The sequence below is a fragment of the Telopea speciosissima genome, chromosome 9 (assembly GCF_018873765.1).
Source record: "Telopea speciosissima isolate NSW1024214 ecotype Mountain lineage chromosome 9, Tspe_v1, whole genome shotgun sequence".
NCBI classification, from domain to species: domain Eukaryota; kingdom Viridiplantae; phylum Streptophyta; class Magnoliopsida; order Proteales; family Proteaceae; genus Telopea; species Telopea speciosissima.
In genome coordinates this window covers 12,466,324-12,485,753 of record NC_057924.1, presented here as the reverse complement: position 1 = coordinate 12,485,753, position 19,430 = coordinate 12,466,324, and the positions used below count along the sequence as shown (strand labels likewise).

At 42.3% G+C, this 19,430-nt stretch overlaps 1 protein-coding gene across 4 annotated transcripts; it reads right to left on the bottom strand.

Moving 5' to 3' along the window:
• Nucleotides 1-6,241: 6,241 nt before the first annotated feature.
• LOC122640990 (probable polyol transporter 4) lies at nt 6,242-13,929 on the bottom strand. 4 transcript variants are annotated; one of them, XR_006329792.1, is made up of 3 exons: nt 13,663-13,929; nt 11,757-13,213; nt 6,242-6,496 (listed from the first exon to the last, which is right to left on the bottom strand). XR_006329792.1 is itself a non-coding variant. In XM_043834300.1 (2 exons), exons 1-2 carry the CDS (start codon nt 13,886-13,888, stop codon nt 6,587-6,589), a joined length of 1,590 nt encoding a protein of 529 aa, XP_043690235.1. In that variant the 5' UTR covers nt 13,889-13,929; the 3' UTR covers nt 6,242-6,586. The 4 variants fall into 4 exon arrangements, 3 of the variants coding, with proteins under 3 accessions (XP_043690235.1, XP_043690236.1, XP_043690234.1); XM_043834300.1 differs by lacking the exon at nt 11,757-13,213 and having other exon boundaries at nt 6,242-7,950; XM_043834301.1 differs by lacking the exons at nt 11,757-13,213; nt 13,663-13,929 and adding an exon at nt 8,395-8,482 and having other exon boundaries at nt 6,242-7,950.
• Nucleotides 13,930-19,430: the final 5,501 nt, after the last annotated feature.

Below are 19,430 nucleotides of genomic sequence, written 5' to 3'. Positions count from 1 at the left end.
AATATACCAAAATCTGAACCGTGTCCTCCATGGGTGGAAGAAAACTATGTCCACACTTTGAAGAAAGGCAACAGAACAAGGGTAAAATGGTCAAAAACACAAATGAAAGGTCATGAATGGCAGGCAGGAAATATGGTTTGACAGCTTGAATCGGACCACAGACTTTGACATATTTTCAATTAAAGGAGAGTCGTATTAGGGCTTCCCTTCCCAGATCTGTAAACCTTTCTATTTCAGCAATATAGGTTATGGGAGAGCGTTCTTCGTCACGGAGTGCAGGGCCCACATATGCGTGGCAACCAAAGAGAGTGCATGCTGGTATCCCGAGGGCAAAAATTTCACCTTTCATAGGGGTGGGGTGATCATTTTAACTCTATTATGTTTGGACGTGGTCTACACCCCCACAAAGAACATTTTCCCATAAGTTATTTTCACATACAAAAAACAAAAAAGTCATTTACTGTAATAGTACTACAGTTGCAAGTTTGACCCGGCAAGCCTAAGCCGAGCTTGCCTTAAGCCTACTTGAAAACTTTAGGGCCTACACGAGGGTTTTAGTAATCAATATTGGTATTGGCCTTGAAAATTTTAAGGCTTAGACTAGGGATTTAGTAAGCAATATCAGTCTCGATCGATATCAATTTGTATCAATCTGGATAGACAGATTTATCCCTGTATTCTTCAAAAACTATCAGAATTTTTTATTATTTTTTTTAACATTTTTACCCTTGTTCCGTATTGATCGACCGATACCAATACAAATAGGCCGATCCAATCCGAATTCCTCAAACCATGACCTAGACTGGGCTTCTTAACCACAAGTTGAACTAGAGTATAGATTTCCAACTTTGGGTCAAGTTAAACCGTGTTTTGGGTTAAACCCAACCGAACCTGAACTAAATCTTATATATCATATCATACTATTGTATAAAAGTCAAGTGAGTGTGAGAATAATAAATTGTCATCAAGAGACTACTCTTCTCTTGTGAGAGAAAGAAGAGCAAGTCACTACTCAGATTAGGGTTTAAAATCACATTAAACGTGCATGACTCCATATGAACCGATTAAACCATGAGATCAGGTTTCAGTCAGATTGCAACAAGGGAATGTGTTAGGCACCTCGTTCCACCTAATTAAATCGATTTTTCTATTTGCATAGCATTTCTAGTAATAAATATCTTTAAACTACAACACAGTTTTAGGAATCAACACTGGATCGATCGTATCGGTCGATTCATAATGGTATTGGCCTTGACCAATTTTAATACCTGACCTGTATGGATCTGCTAATATGGTATACATATGATTTTTGTTAAAAAAAAAAAAGGGTGTTGTGATCTGGAATCCAGCCGCTACAGTTGATACATATCGGTATCGATATTGGCAGTGATCGATGGCAAGAGTTTTCATGCACGGTTGTGCACTGTGCAAGACTGACATTAAATGCGGTCAAATTGATATAAATGTTCATACAAAATGACATAAAAACCCTGCCACTCCTATTTGACAGAGTCGATGGAAGAATCTGCTAAACACGGTAAGGGAGAGACAGAGAGGTTGGTGTGAGTTCTTTGGGTCGTTGCCGTGCTTTTTCCTAGTCTTTGTCCTTCTTTGGCCTTCTAGCAACCTTCATGATTATGAAAATTAGAAACCATTTTAGCCAAATATTAGAAGAAAAATCTGCTTAATAACGAGTCTCACGAGGTCAAAAATAAAATATTTTTTATAAAATAGTAATCAAATCAAATCGTTTACAAATTATTTTTTAATATAATGATTTTAACAATAAAAGTCATCTAATCATAAAGTTTGAACTAATTTCAAGATTGTTTTGATTAGCTTTTTGACCCGATTAACCTTCTAGGGGTATTTTGGTCATTTTGCAAGATTACTCTTGGCCATTTGAAATGGTTCAAAACATTACTGGAAGGTTAAAAAAAGACCTCCAAAGCAATAAAATGAATCATTGTACACACCTCACACTGGGTAAGAATGGAGTGGAGAGGTTTGAGTTATGTTTTTATGCAGTTTAATACCTTTCCACATATATAAGCATTTAAACTGAAACTAATCTTATGCAAAAAGAATTCTGAATGATGAATTGGGGTTAATAAAGAAAATTTAATAGATATATAAATGGTTTTTCTAATTACAATATTGTGAATTGCCCCTGTTTAACTATATCTTGCTTCTTTGTTCAACAGTTCACTTTTACATTTTGTATACAAATCAAGGAACTCATGTTTCCACGGCATTCAAGGTTTCATGGAGCTGAAAATGAAAAAAAGTGGTGAGATTCTATTAGAGTGTCGAGATGAAAAGATTGTGAGATAAATGGGAGTTGATAGTAATACATAAATTACAGAAAATTGGGTAGTCTAAAATTAAGAGTGCCATCTTTTGGATCAAGTGTGAGACACAGTCTGGATTGTTTCTTTGCTAATCTTGCAATCAATTTAGATGCAAATTCGGTGAGACACAGTCTGGATAGTACCGGCATGTACTATCCTCGCACATTTTCTCTCCTCCCTGACATGTGGGCCCTAGTAGATAAACCATGAGGTGCCCCCTTCCTGTGTCCCCATTGGCTGGGCATGGGGATACCATCTCACGGTGCCCGCATGCCGATCTACTCCCCCAAATCGATAATGGTAGTAGTAGGTGATCATCATCACCATATACAGTGATAGAGAGTTCTAGAAGGGATGCAGCTTAACCAATATTGTGAGATTTGAGTTGAAACTCATGAAGGAACAAAGAAGACTTGTGTGCACATGACACAAGATACAAATGACATAAAAGCAGCTAGCCCGCCCCCGAGCCCCAAAGGACAAAAAAAAAAACACAAACAAACTAATAGTTTGTGTACAAGTGTGGTGTCAAGTAGCAGCAGTAATCCCACACCCAAATAAAAGAAGCAAAACCCAATCCATGCTCACTTTTGCATAGCTTCAACTAAGATATCAAGCTTACAGAGATCCACAATCAGGTCTTTTGCCTATTAGGATTCCTGTCATTATAGAATCACATAATGCAAACCCTAAAAGAAAAATACATATAGGTAGGTAGGTAGGTAGAGAGAGAGGAACTTACTCTGAGTTCAGAACTTCAATTGAATCACATCAAATTCTGTCACTACTACCATTTTCCCCACCGACCCTTGCCAGGAGAGTAGAGAAAGAATAAACATTTGTTTCTTTTTGTGCCTAGATAAGGGGTGGGTAAGTGAAGAGGAATAATAAGAAGTGGAACTAAGAGAGAAGTTAATGTAATACTGAATTAGAGTTAAGACAGTAGTAAAATTGAAAACAGAGACAATAAATTCCAGATTAAGGAGAAAATAAATAGGATGAAATCATAGGATCAGATCAGGCTGAAAGTCCGGTCGAGTTCTACTCTAAAGGGGTATTAACTATGCTGAGAATATCAGCTTGATCCAGTGGCTGGATCAGAAGGTATATAGGATTCCTAATGACAATAGGAGAGAGGCAAATATGTCAAATTATAGAGCTCAGATTAAAGGACAGATCACAGATTCGTATAATCCAACAGAAGACCAGTAAGTAATGTTAATTTCAGATCAAACAGTCAAGCAAGAAAGCTACATCAAATTCAAACGTCAAACCTCTAAAGCGATGCTACTTGATATAGGCCTCTTTGAAAACTGAAAACAGGATCTCAAAGGAAATATTGTCGACAAAACAGTTCATCAGAACTGAGGTCAGCAATATAAAACTCTGAAAATCTAATAATCCTAGTAAGAATACGACTGAAGAACTGCAGATCAGAATATGGAAGCAATTGCAAACAGTACCTTACAGTAGACAATAACAAGAGCAATGGCACCCAGGCTTCCCGCAGCAATGTGTTGGCTGGATTCACACCAGTCACACCCGGATACTACTAACCAATGTTTGAATCTGTCTAGGAAACCCTCTAGCCAATTCCTATTACAAGTGGCCAGCAGCACTACCAGAGGAGGAAGAAAACCAGATCAGATCAGGTTCCTACATCTGATAGCAATGACAGCCTGCAGTTTCAGATTATTACAGATTCTAGATTTCTGGTCACTTCCAGAATCTTATGATACATCCAAATCATGTCCATCAGTTTTATTTTCCTTTTTTAATTGTTCTTGTGTATCATTAGCCAAACTGGATTAGGCTTAAAATTTTTCCAGTACTATTTGGTTTATATTTTCCTTATTATTAAGTTTTCAGGTCAATTTAGGTCTCTTCCATGGCTGGTCCATTGGAAGAGAAAGAGTCAGATCTGGTTTATGTTTTTTGTTTTCTTTTCTGAACAGGATTGACTTTACGTTTCAGAAGCCAATCATGATTCAGGATTTACTCATTACTATAAATATATGTAAAGCCTTTAAGCCATCCCATCCATTTGAAGTAACATCAGTTCAGTTTTTTCTTCTTTTTTTTTTCCCCTGAATTTTCACTGCTGTGGATTCAGTTGTGTGCTTGGTGGATTCCTTATGTTGAAGAGTGGATTCTCTTCATGGGTTTTGAAGGATTCCAAAACCACTGCAGGTGGATTTCTGCTCTATTATCCCTTCTATCTATCTTCCTATTCTTCTTATCTTATTCAAACAGCTCATATTTATGCATTCTTCTACTACTTGTGAAGACCCTGTTTTCACTTATTTTTCTGATTTTGTTTCACATGCCATACATATTGCTCCGATGTGGTTTAAATCTGAATCCTGAGTTTCTGTTCTTATTTTCTTTGGAATTTTGATTCAGTTTCTTAAGAATTCTGGTTACTGTCTCTATCTAGTTCTTCTACCTGGTTTCGTAATAGCACTAGGACACAGCTGGAACTTCTTATTCTGTGAACAGACCTTTACGAAGTTCTTCAGGACTGTTTCTCTTTTAGGAAAGAGCACTCGACCAGAATTTGAGCCCATTCTGAACCCCCAGTCTTGACTTACAATTTTTCTCCAAGTGTGATCCTGTTTAAGCTAATTTCCTACTGGATTTTCTTGGTTCGGAATCAGTCTTCATTAGGAAAATAAAATAAGGGAAAAGAAAAATATGTACCATCAAATTCTGATAGAAAACAGACTGCACTATATTCTAATCCAACTCTCATTTTAAAGCACCAGAAAGTGTCTTCTAAACCCCACCAGATCGGAAAGCACGTCCAAGAAGTATTATCCAGATCCGTCGTTGCTGTGATTGTTGGATCATTTAAACCTTATCTGTTTCTTTTCCAGCTTTCATAATCTTCGATCTGATTTGGCTCGGCTCTGTACCATCGATTTCCTTTCACTCAATCACAGATCAAAGTCTTAGGCAGGTTAGATTTATATGAAACCCAAAAAAAAGATAACTTTCCTCTTCAGTCTCTCACACTATGATGTCTGGATTAGTAATGGAGCCAAGAGACAGATAGCAATGATGGAGACCGAAACAGAGAAGAGAGTGCATGCAAGTGAAGTGGGGAGAGACATGGAGGGAGTCAATGTTTATCAGTAGGAGAGAGAATTTTGGGTGGGGTTGAGGAGAGAGGGAAAACTCACATGTAGATTCCAATAGAAAAATAATAAAAAATAGACCAAAAAATGAAAGGAAAATGCACAGTGCTTGTGCATGTGACCACCTCAAAGTCAGTATAACAAATAAGATTTGCACTGGAATTATTAGCTAAAGCAATTACCAACCACTACTAGCACTCTACAAAAATTACTACAATTCATTTGCAGCACAATCATTAGCTATGGGTGGCTTAATTCTGATCATGCCTGGCACCACCCTTGATTCATGTGGTATGTTTCAACTCAAATGGAACTTTGAAAAAAAATTGAAGAAGTAAAACACTTTGAAGAAGGGTGAACAAGGGCTAGATGGACAAAAATACCTAGGAAAATTTCCATATTTGGCAGGCAGAAGTATGGTTTGAATATTTGAATTGGGCAATTAACATTGACATATTTCCAATCAATGAAGAAACCATGTATTGATACAAAGTCTTTATATACAACTGAGTGCTGATATGGTCAATCCAGTCCACATGGGTGCTTTGTTCATACCTTCTCTTCAGCCTGGAAAAGGTTTCATCGAACAACACTGAACCATAACAGAACATGAAACAACATCTTATATTTATTACATCAAAATATCAAATATCTTACAGATGACAGACAATTTTGATTCTTTCTTGTTGCAGAACCAACAAGGAACATTACAATTGAAGTAGAAGAACCTATTAAATAAACGCAATTAGCAGAAGAAGCATAAAGACCAAATCAAATAATCAATGATTTCAATTTTCCAAGGAAGAATAAGTACTCAGAACTCAAGTACTAATAGCTCTAAGAGGTATATCAATCAAAGAGGAAGAGCCATACGCCTAAGTAGTGAATAAGTTCAGGAACACTCCCATCTTGGTTGCCAGTGCATCTCTCGCATGTGATAACATTTCTGCCGGAGATATAGTATACCAGTAGAAGGCAGACAAAGATTTCCCTTGGAGATATGAAGGCCTCTTACAGCATTAAAAGGATTCATATTCTATTTCAAGCAAGTTGCACAGCTAGAAGACTTGTGTCCGTCAAACCAACCTGCGAAACACATCATTCTTTTGGCACAAGATGCTCTACATCTCCAAGCTCCAGTTCACAATCTTTCAGTGCTCGCTCACCCTCAAATAGTAACTCAATCTGCTCTAGAGATTTCCCCATTGTTTCAGGAACAAATGCATAAACAAATGCAATAGAGAACGCGGAGAGCAGAGAAAAGATGAAAAATGTTCCTCCCACTGTAATGGCACGAGATACAGAGAGGAATGACATTGCAATCAGGCCACTGATAACTCTATTCCCCACGGCCCCAAGTGCAACTGCTTGAGCACGCAGCCTCAATGGGAAGATTTCAGATATCAATACCCAGCAAACCGGGCCCATACCCACAGAGAAGAAAGCCACATCCCCACAAACTGACAGGATTGTGAGTATGGCCACAGCATGTCCATGACTTACCAGAGATAGAGAAAGGCCCAAAGTGAACAAACAAGCAGTCATACCTACAGTGCTGATGTACATTAATGGCTTCCTACCCATTCCATCAATGAGAAAAGTAGCCACTAGGATGAATGCAGTCTTGATAACTCCAACAAGAACAGTTGCAGCAAGAAGTGTGCTGTTGTCCTGAATCCCAGCTTCTCTGAAGATTGTGGGGCAGTAATACAGGGTTGTTTCAATTCCCACAAGTTGTTGGAAACATTGGATTCCAAACCCAGTGATCAGCATTCGCCGAATTGAAGGAGAAGGGGCCAACAGTTCACGCCACACGGGTTTCTCTTCGTACTTCTCTGAATTAGAAATCCCAGCTGCTTGTTGTATTTCTGCCAGTCTCTCCTCCACCTCTTTCTCATTCTTATTTGTCTTCATTAGTACTGATCTTGCTTCTTCAAACCGCTTCTGCATTACCAACCACCTAGGTGACTCAGGGATAATCAAAAGAGCGAATCCCATAAAAATTGAGGGAATGATTCCGACACCAAGCATTACTCTCCAACTTATATGTGCCGGAAGACCCGAAAATGCATAGTTAGATATGTAACCGAGAAGGATTCCTACATTTACGAAAATCTCAGGGAAGGAGGTAAGAAATCCTCTATTAATGGTGGGCGATATCTCAGCAATGTAAACAGGAGCAATCATAGCTCCAAATCCTATCCCCACCCCCGTCAGGAGTCTTCCTGCCATCAATACTCTAAAAGAACTAGCAAGTGCCATTATACCAACACCTGTTTGGAAGACAATGGCTGCAAAAGCCATTGTCCATTTCCTTCCAATAGCATCCGAGGTTCTTCCACCTGCTAAACTGCCCAATAACGAGATGACACTCAAACACCCAACAAGAACTCCTTCTTGCAGTTCTGTTATCTTAAGATCTTCCAGAATAAATATGAGTGCTCCACTCATGACACCCAAATCTGCATATAAGAAGGTCCAGACTAAACCAGAAATTAAAATTCTACGAATTCGAGAAACAGCACAACAATCAATATAGGAAATTGGTATGAAGGATGGTTGAAAGAACCAATTCAACTATTTAGACTACACAAGCTGTTACAGTGACATTTCACCCCAATTGAGGGTTCACCCCCGTAGACGGAAAATCCTTTTATACTATTTCTTTCCGTTATCGAGGGGTTGTGATTCAGCCACTTCTACAGTAATGGGTACTCTGATCATAAAGGATATGAATTTTAGCTTGTTACAAAAAAATGGTTAGTGATGCCAATATTTTCTGATAAAGCAAAACACAGCACACAGAAAGCAATGTTGGATTTCTTACAAATGCACAACGGATTCAAAAAAAACAAGATAGAGAAGACTATGAAACAGAGAAGGAGAAAGGGAAGAAAATACTATACCGTAGCCGATTAGTACAGTGTTGAGAGAAGCGAAAGTGGCACAGGCGACTACGTATTTCTGGGTATTAATGCTTTCGATCTTGTATTTGTGTTTCCTACAGGAGGAAAGGTCAGAGAAGCCATCTCCATCTCCATCTCCATCTCCAACTCCATCACCTGGGTGAGCCACCAACCCAATCTTTGCAACAGTCCTTCTCTACAAGAAGAAGACAGAGTTAAGAGTGTTGCATATCACAGAGTCAAGAGAGCAGAGCAGCAGAGCAGCAGAGCTTCAGAGCTTGTTAATGTGAATTTAACCCTTACCATTTCCAGACAAAATAAAATCCTTTGGAAGTTGAGGGAGAGAAGCTCTATCTGTTTGACTGTATAAAGAGCATTCCAAGGTTCCAAGAAGTATGATTCCTCAGTAGTAGTCCTTAATGAGTCAACGACTGAGCGCGTGGCGGTCACTCATTACAGTATCTCAGCCGTATAATTCTCACAGAAAATGGGACGATACATATGGTCATGGTGGGGTCCACCATCCACATCTTTTGTTTTCTATTTCTTCTATCTTCCACGGCTGATGTGAACCGTGAACCTCCTTATTCCTTGTTTTTTAAGTTAAATGTATTGCACCAAAGATTTAAACAAAAAAATGCACGTAGATCCTCTCTAATGAAGTTTAACCACTCGATCTCACACCATCCATGGGATGTTGTTCTCACACCCCAAACATGGTTCCTATATTCCATGAGTGGTGTGAGATTAACTATAATGTTAAACGTCATTGTCATTAGAGAAGAACTATACAATCTATACTTGGCATTGGCCAGTTTGGGTGTCACTTGTTATATCCAAATCATCTTTCGTAGACATGAAAAAAAGGAAGAGATTTTGTATATGATCATGAATGGTGCACAATTGTATTTGCAATTATTGGATGGACATGATCTTGTACATATTATTTCCATTCAATGGTTACAGTCATGGTTGTGCAACATGCACGGCGGTGTTCGAAACCTTTTGTCAAAAAACAAAAAATTAAAAAAATTTATAATATGTTTGGATGTTGAGAAAAAAAAAGTAATAAAATAAAAATTATGATGACACAATGATTGATTCTGATTCTTCAATCCCCGCCATGCACAAAAAACTCATCTGATACATCCAATTTCATTACACAGCTATAACTCTGCAATCAACATCAATATTGTCTTCTGTTACATAACAATTGCCTGCCAACAAGCCCAGGATTTCAAGGTTAAATACTATTATCCTTTATTTTTTTTAATAATAGAAATAGTATTTACTTACCTAGTCGCGTGGTCCCTCCAACTTGATATACAAGAGTGGGTGAAATTAATACCTCACTTTCCATAAAATCAAATATCTTACTCATATTGATACTGTTGCGTGCGATCTCATTGGACCCTGTACAATACTAGACAATGATTCTTGCCCTTACTTATTTGATTGGTAATGGTAGGAGTACCAACATCTGAACTAATCCCTGGATTCCTAGTGTGGCTTCATTTGTTCCTCAATCTTCTGCTTGTCATAGTGCTTATACTGTCATTTCAGATCTGATCTGTAGTTCACAGTGGAATGTTAATCTTGTTTATAGTTTATTTCCTCCTGTCTCTATTGCTTCAATTTGTAATGGTTTGAGAGATTTTGGGTTGATAGTTGTTTCTTGTGATTTTAAAAGATGGTGGTCTTTCTTTTGGAAGCTGCTCAACCATGTTTAAAGTTTTTGGTTGGAGATTATTTTATAATGGTTTACCTACCAAGAGTTGGATTGTAAAATGGTCTCTGGTGATGTTCTTTTACCAAGCACATTTGGGTTGTCAGGGTTTTTAGGGTCCGTACATAATCCTGGACAAATGAATCTCTCTTGGCTCTCTTCCAATCTCATTTTAACTCTCTTTAGGCTAATTTCTCTTCCTATTTGAAATGTAAATGGTTCTTTAGTGTTGCCTTCATCATGTTATACTTGCATCTGTTTGATCTCCTATTTGCTCCTCCTGGTTTCAGATCCTATTCTAACCTGTCTTCATGTCAATAATTTAATCTCCATGGATAGATAATTTCACAGATGATTATGGAGCTAATACCCTTTCGCAGCTCAAGCTGTAGTAGTCTAAGACTGTTAAAACTTTTGTAAAAGTAACTGAGTGATTTTATTGTCTCCAGGCAATTCAAAATTTTCTACATCTACAAAGAGGAATTTTGCATACAAAAGCACAGACATTCATGGTGAGCACAATCATCTGGAGCTAAATGTTTCTTGATCCCCACTTCCAAGGTGAAAATCTGTCAATAAGAGAAACCTAATCCCCGGATGTTCATTCAAGCCAAACCAACAAGCTTCTCGTTGACCTCCCACACCGTCCTTGCCTTCTCTACATACATCACTGGCTTCTAGGGACAGCTGGTTCTCAAAGGAAGCTGAGTCCTTGTTCCACCTCCAGCAGACTCCTGACTTGGTCAGGCTTGGATCGCTCACAACCTGAACAAGAAACCAAAAATTAAGTTTAATTGCTTACCTTCTTGCAATACCAAACCAAAGTAAGATTGATACTCTTGAATTTATGATTGTTACAGTGACTCTAGATCTTTTACTGACCTGTTCCAAGTCTCTTACCTTCATGTGGTATGTTTCAACTCAAATAGAACTTTGAAAAATATTGAAGAAGTCAAACAGTTTGAAGAAGGGTGAACAAGGGCTACATGGTAAAAAATACAGAGGGAAATTTCCATATGTGGCAGGCAGAAATATGGTTTGAATATTTGAATTGGGGAATTAACATTGACATATTTCCAATCAATGAAGAAGCCATGTATTGATACAAGGTCTGTATATACCACTGAGTGCTGAGGTGGTCAATCCAGCCCACATGGGTGCTTTGTTCATACCCTCTCTTCAGCCTGGATAGGGTTTCATCAAACAACACTGAACCATAACAGAACCTGAAACAACATCTTAGATTTATTACATCAAAATATCAAATATCTTACAGAAGACTGACAATTTTGATTATTTCTTGTTGAAGAACCAACAAGGAACATTACAATTGAAGTAGAAGAACCTATTAAATAAAGGCAATTAGCAGTAGCAGCATAAAGACCAAATCAAATAATCAATGATTTCAATTTTCCAAGGAAAGAATAAGTACTCAGAACTCAAGTACTAATAGCTCTAAGAGGTATATCAATCCAAGAGGAAGAGCCATACGCCTCAAGTTGTGATAAGTTCAGGAACACTTCTGATTGCCCCATCTTGGTTGCCACTGCATCTCTTGTAGGTGATAACATTTCTGCCGGAGATATACTACACCAGTAGAAGGCAGACAAAGATCCCCCTTGGAGATATGAAAGGCTCTTAGAGCATTAAAAGGATTCATATTCTATTTCAAGCAAGTTGCAGAGGTAGAAGACTTCTGTCAATCAAACCAACCAACTTGCGAAACACATCATTCTTTTGGCACAAGATGCTCTACATCTCCAAGCTCCACTTCACAACCTTTCAGTGCTCCCTCATCCTCAAATAGTAACTCAATCTGCTCTAGAGATTTCCCCATTGTTTCAGGAACAAATGCATAAACAAATGCAATAGCGAACGCGGAAAGCAGAGAAAAGATGAAAAATGTTCCTCCCACTGTAATGGCACGAGATACAGAGAGGAATGACATTGCAATCAGGCCACTTATAACTCTATTCCCCATGGTCCCAAGTGCAACTGCTTGAGCACGCAGCCTCAATGGGAAAATTTCAGATGTCAATACCCAGCAAACTGGGCCCATTCCAACAGAGAAGAAAGACACATAACCACAAACTGACAGGATTGTGAGTATGACCGCAGCATGTCCATGCTCTAGCAGAGATAGAGAAAGGCCCAAAGTGAACAAACAAGCGGTCATCCCTACAGTGCTGATGTACATTAATGGTTTCCTACCCATTTCGTCAATGAGAAAAGTAGCCACTAAGATGACTGCAGTCTTGATAACTCCAACAAGAACAATCACAGCAAGAAGTGTGCTGTTGTCCTGAATCCCAGATTCTCTGAAGATCGTGGGGCAGTAATACAGGATTGTATCAATTCCCACAAGTTGCTGGAAACATTGGATTCCAAACCCAGTGATCAGCATTCGCCGAATTGACGGAGAAGGGGCCAACAGTTCACGCCATACAGGTTTCTTTTCGTAATTCTCTGATTTAGAAGTCCCGGCTGCTTGTTGTATCTCTGATAGTCTCTCCTCCACCTCCTTCTCATTTTCATTTGTCTTCATTAGCACCGATCTTGCTTCTTCAACCCGCTTCTGCATTACCAACCACCTGGGTGACTCAGGGATGATCAAAAGAGCGAATCCCATAAAAACTGAGGGAATGATTCCGACACCAAGCATTACTCTCCAACTTATATGTGCAGGAAGACCCGAAAATGCATAGTTAGATATGTAGCCGAGAAGGATTCCTACATTTATGAAAATCTCAGGGAATGAGGTAAGAAATCCTCTAGTAATGGTGGGTGATATCTCAGCAATGTAAACAGGAGCAATCATAGCTCCAAATCCTATCCCCACCCCTGTCAGAAGTCTTCCAACCATCAATACTCTAAAAGAATTAGCAAGTGCCATTATACCAACACCTGTTTGGAAGACAATGGCTGCCAAAGCCATTGTCCATTTCCTACCAATAGCATCCGAGGTCCTTCCACCTGCTAAACTACCCAATAACGAGATGACACTCAAACAACCAACAAGAACTCCTTCTTGCAGTTCTGTTATCTTAAGATCTTCCAAAATAAATATGAGTGCTCCACTCATGACACCCAAATCTGCATATAATAAGGCCCATACTAAATCAGAAGTTAAAAAAATTCTACCAATTCGAGAAACTGCACAACAATCAGTATAGGAAATTGGTATGAAGGATGCTTCAAAAAACCAATTCAACTATTTAGACTACACAAGCTGTTATAGTGACATTTCACCCCAATTGGGGTTTCACCACCTTCTCTCATCGAGGGTTGTGTTTGGGGGGTTAATGGTTGGGATCCAGGCACTTCTACAGTAATGGGTCCTCTGATCATAAAAGATCTGAATTTTAGATTGTTACAAACATAACCAGTGATGTCGATATTCTCTGATAAAAGGAAAACGCAGCATACAGAGCAATGTTGGATTTCTTACAAATGCACAACGGATTAGAAAAAAAAAAAACCAGTATAGAACAGACTATGAAACAGAGAAGGAGAAACCGAGAAAGGGGGGGAAAAAGACTTACCGTAGCCGATAAGTACAGTGTTGAGAGAAGCGAAAGTGGCACAGGCGATTACGTATTTCTGGGTACTGTGGCTCTCACTCTTTTGACGATGGTGGTGATGTGAGAGGTCATCATCCTCTGTTAGTTCCGAATCCATCTTCTTGTATTTGTGCTTATTACCGGAGGAAAGGTCAGAGAAGCCATCTCCATCTGCATCTGCATCTCCTGGGTGACCCACCAACCCCATCTCTACAATTGTCCCACTCTACAAGAAGAAGAGAGAGTTATTCAGAGAGCAGAGCATGTTAATGTGGAGTTACCATTTCCCGAACAAAAGCCCTTTGAGGAAAAGAAACCCTGGAAGTTGAGGGAGAGAAACTTGTCCGTACTCTGTATGAGGTTTGACCCTTTAATGGAAGCTCAGTCTGACTGTATAAGAGCATTCCAAGACGAGTCTCCAAGCGGGATGATTCAATCCTCAGTCCTTAATGTCTGAGCGCGTGGTGGTCACCCATAGCTGTATCTCAGCCGTATAATTCGCATATCGTCGAAATCGGCGATCACATGGTCATGGTTGGGTCCACCATCCATGTCTTGTTGGCAATTTTTCTTCATCTTTTCTTTTTCTTCAATCTTCAACGTCTGATGTGACCCGTGAAAAAACGAAAAGCACGTCAGTGTAGTGTCATTGGCCACTTGGGTCGGCACTTGTTATTTTCTTCATCCTTTCTTTACAATATGTTTCGATGTTGAGAAAAAGAGAGAAAAAAAAAAACTATAAACAAAAATTTTGATAGACATAATTATTCGATTCTTCAAACCCTGCCATGCACAAAAACTCAACAGATTCACCAGTATCAATATCGTCTTGTGTTATTGTTTGCGGCCCAAATTAATTGGTTCCGATGCGAGTGGGCCAGGCCATCGTCGTTGGGCCAAAGGAAGCACAGCAGCGCAACCACGATCTAGCAGTTGGGGGGCTGAGCCACGTGCCAGGGGGATAGAAGTCATCCAGCGCAGGTCTACGTTCTGTGAGGAATGAAGGCGATGGAGTTGGAGGTGGGACCCACAATTTTTGTAGCGGTTGGGGCGTGGTGATCCACATGGCAGTTCCCGGTTGGACCCTGAGAGATATGGGCTGAAGAGAAGGGCCTAGGGGGGAACGGTTGGCAGGCTGGTAACCGTCGATGCCCGTCCTTATAAGGATGGAGGCAGATTTGAAAAGTACACACAAGAACCAGACACACATCTCACACTTCTTTATTTTTTGCTTTCTTCATTTGCCATTTACGTTTTTTTTCTACTAGCTTAGCATTTCGAGATTAAGGGATGTACAACTGCATGCTGAAGGCTGAAAGGCTGCGCGCGCAAGGCCTATGCTTGTATCGGGTATGATTGGCTAATATGATTCCTGTTTCAGTCTTGTTATTCTTCTTTGTAGTATAGTTGTTTATTTCATTCATAAGGCTGTAGTATTTCGTGCCTAAGCGTGGTTGGCTTAACCCAAAAGACCTTAGAGCTACTCAGGCAGGAGGGAGACCTACTAGCCTGGCAAGGAGTCAGATTGGGCTGTTTTCAGCCTCATTTGGACCTGCACAAAGGTCCTCCCACGCCCGCGCTATTCGCACACCGTGCGGAGTCCCATGTGTGAGTGTTTGGGAGTTTTTTCACCAACACATTTTGGCACGCCCGGTGGGACCCTCATAAGCCAACCATTGATATGGTCAGACAAAAAAGAGGCCCCAGACGACCTCGTACTCATAGAGAAATAATGATGACGAAGGGATGGAAAACCCCACAGCGGCCAAGTTCGTCGATCAGGCCGAAGATGACCCGTGCAGGTCACACGGCAGTAATGCCAGCCATGACTCTGCACAATAGCTGGCCGTTGTGGTCCGCGATGTGGTTAACCCTTTGGCCAGTAGGATACAACAGTTAGTGGATGTTTTCAAACCGATCCCTGATGACCTACGACACATGATGGCCGCGGTAGATAAGTCTGTGGCTAGTCAGCAGAGCCAGTGTGATGAGTTCCGCGAGACCTTGGTTGCCCTTCGGCAGCAAGTAACGCCAGGGGCAAGACCACATGTCGTGGCAGTACAGCTTGACCCCGACTTCCTGATGGCCGAAGGGAGAGGGCTTGAGACAGGCCGAGGCGTCCAGTCGGCTCAGACCGCATACGACGGAAGCTAGAGGCAGAACCCTGTTATAGGGGACCGACCCTGAGACGGTCTTCAGGCAATGACTTTCACCAACCCTTTGTATCCGGCGGTTCAGCTTGGCGCCGCCAATCCTGTTGGGAACCTCCAGGCAGGTAGCACTACCAACATGCCTGTCGCCCCCATCCCAACAGGCCTGCAGTGGTCATCCATTAGGGGTGGCACCCAGGCCAGCAGCATCAGACCTAATCCAGGGTCCCACAATGCCGCGGTCTCAGGGGCAAACGCGATCCCTATAGGAGGGTATCCGCACCCAGGATCGCGGGACATCGGCCTACGGGGTTGGGTCCCAGAGAGGGCTTTCCTAGGTATGACCAGAGACCAGAGTTTCCCGCGAATCCTCATCCGGGGTAGACTTTCCATGGTAATCCATGGCCACCCGATGCGACAGGGCACCCCGTTGCCCAAGGGACACCCGTGACAATTGATCGAGGGGAGTTGACTAAGATCATTCAAGAAAGCATCAACCCCTTTTACAGGACCACGCCACGACCCATTTACCAGAAACCTTACCCGGAGTATTTTGATATGGTGGACCTTAATAGGAATCCCAAAATCCCGAAATTTTTCCAAGTTCTTTGGAGAAGACAAGGTCTCCACCATTGAACACATAGCCCGTTTCATGGTACAATGTGGAAATTTGGGAGGAATCGAAGCAGCAAAGCTCAGGCTGTTCCCCAATTCCCTTACAGGGGTAGCCTTTACCTGGTACTTTAACCTACCTGCCAAATTAGTCCAAAGTTGGCAGGAGATGGAGGAGTTATTCCATACCCAGTTCTATCGGACTGAACTTGAGGTCACAATAGCTGACTTGGCTAAGATGACCCAAGAGCCAGGAGAGACCATAGAAGGGTTCATTACCCATTTCAAGACGGCGAAATATAAGTGCCCTAATCCTCTGCCTGAGGTCGAATACACAAAGATGGCCTTGGGAGGGCTCAACTTTGAGCTCCGAAAATGGTTTGTTGGCCAGTACTTCCCTGACTTGGGGCAGTTGGTACTTCAGGCCGTGCCTTACGAGCAGTTGCTGAAAGAGGAGGTCCAGCGTCAAGCGGCCTCAATCGAAACATGTTATAAAGATTCTGCTGGTCGGGCATTCCCATTACGGGGTACTGGTGACCAAAAGCAAGTGGACTACATGGAAATTGAGATCGATGCGGCAGAGATCTCGGAGGGGAAGCCATATGTATGCAAGGCCTTGGTAAGGCCCAGCGTCCAAGCTAAATAGGCTGAATCAAAGGCCGCACCTCAAAGGATCTACGACCCAAAAGTAAATTACTCCTTTGAAATTTCCAAGGCTGAGTTAATCTTCGACCAGCTGCTTAAGGACAAGCAGATTAAACTGCCTCCAGGGCACCAGATACCTCCTAGTCATGAACTGAAGGACCAAAAGTACTGTAACTGGCATAACACCCGAACTCATACAACAACTAATTGTGTGGTTTTACGCAATGCCTTGCAGAAAGCTATCACGGCTGGGCGCCTGCAGTTTCCTGCAAAGGAAAAGGGGGTCATGGTGGTGGACGAAGACCCATTTCCAGTCAACATGATCAGTGCCGATTTCTCCAGGATGGCCGGGCCGAGAAGAGGTGCAACACCACCCTTGAGCATCGGACTAGAGGCCAGTCCAGTCAGGTCGAGCTAGTCAACACGCCCATCAGAGTCACGCTTAAACCTGCTGGCTCCTCCCTATCGCGGGCTGGCTAGTTGTGACAGTGAGAACAGGCACAACGCATCGAAAGGAGTGGGGGTAGCGCCATGGGCGCCACCAGAGCCGCCCAAGGCACCAGTGATGGGGCGGTCCAGTAATGTCCCGGTACGGCCTGAGAAATTAGAAGAACCCTAGAGGCGATACAGGAGGGGCAAACACCGCTACACTAAGCCCCATTACGAGTTCGACCCACACGGAGGATTGAGAGGCTGGTGGGAACGAGGGGGAGTTACACCTAAGTTAAAAGAAGCACCGAGGCGTCATCATGACGTGTGTCCCGAGTGCAGCCAACCAGTCAGGAAGCTATGAGAGATGCCACGGCCATCAATGGAGGAGGTTGTGCATGGGCAAAGTAGGCAGCCATCCCCAAAAGAGAAGGTTGGAAACGGACTACCTCCGGAGCAGCGAAGAGTCCAAACATCCCAGCAGCTGGACAGTCATTCCAGGCCGTCAGCTAAGGACCGGCTCAGGAGATTGTCCATACAAAGACGCTTGACTTATGAGCAGTATGGAACAGGCTACCTAAAGACCAGCCCCGCTAGAAGTAGCCTACTTGGTCCAGAGGAACACAAGCCCAGGATGGTCTTGCCCAAGGTTGAAGACGAAGAATGGAGAGTTGCCAAACATCGAAGTTTCCAGCCGACGCTGGTCCAAGTCGTATGACTCGGGCTCGAAAAAGGAGGCGGCAGAGGAAAAGGGCGGCCCAAAGATGCCACCAACAGGGGCAAGCAAACGGAAGTCACCAAAGTTCGGCCTACCAGGGGTGGGATGAGCCAGATGCAAACCTCCACAGGCAAGGTTGTATGACAGGGTGCCAGGCGAAGAGGGAGTCAGAGATAGAGCCGATAGATCGTCAGCTCTTGGAGCCAAAAGTTTTGGACTACAAGATCGAAGACAACGACTCGGACATGTTCGGAGATGTTGTCACTGGGGCCAGCCTAGGAGATAGCAATGAAGGCCTGGATAATCCCATACACTCCCCAGACGTGGATTTCGGCGAGCTGGTCGAAATAATGTTTGGAACAGTCCCTACTCAGGTACAGATCTCAATGGTTTATGTCCTGCCCAGGACGTTTCAGTAACAACCAGGGAAGGCAACTGAGCTCGAAGGTGATGTGGACGAAGGGGAGTCACCCCCTGGGGTATTGGGCATAGAGTTAGTCCTAGGGGATGAGGAAATGGCTGGCGGACAGACAGATCGATAGGACACAGGGGACAGTATTAAAACGATCATCACAAGACAGACCGAATATACGTTCGACACTCCAGTGCGGCGAGGAAAGATGGTCGACATCTTTGGAGAGCCAACTCGAGAGATGACGCGGCACCTGAAGCCACTGTACATCCAATCCCATATGGATGGCAAACCTGTGACCAGAGTACTGATAGATAATGGAGTGGCCGTGAATATCCTCCCTTCCAGAATGATGAGGCGCCTTGGCAAAGATGAGACAGATCTCTTGCCCATCGACGTTTCAGTCACCAATTTCCTGGGAGGCACAACCAGGTCAAAGGGGGTTCTCTGGATCGACCTAAAGGTTAGAAATCATGCATCACTAACGGCATTCTTCGTCATGAACGCAGTAGCCAATTACAACACCCTACTGGGACGGGATTGGATACACGCCAACTCTTATATTCCCTCATAGCTGCATCAGATTCTTATCCTGTGGCGAGAAGGGGGAAAGATTGAGCTAGTAATGGTTGACAACAAGCCGTTCATGGTCGATGCCAGCCACACAGAGCCCGTCCTATATGATGGGTGCATCGGCCAGATCCGGTTCATGGGGACTGATGAGCATGGAAGGCCGACCTCATTGGTCACTTTGTCCACCATTCTGGAGGAGGTGTTCTGACTA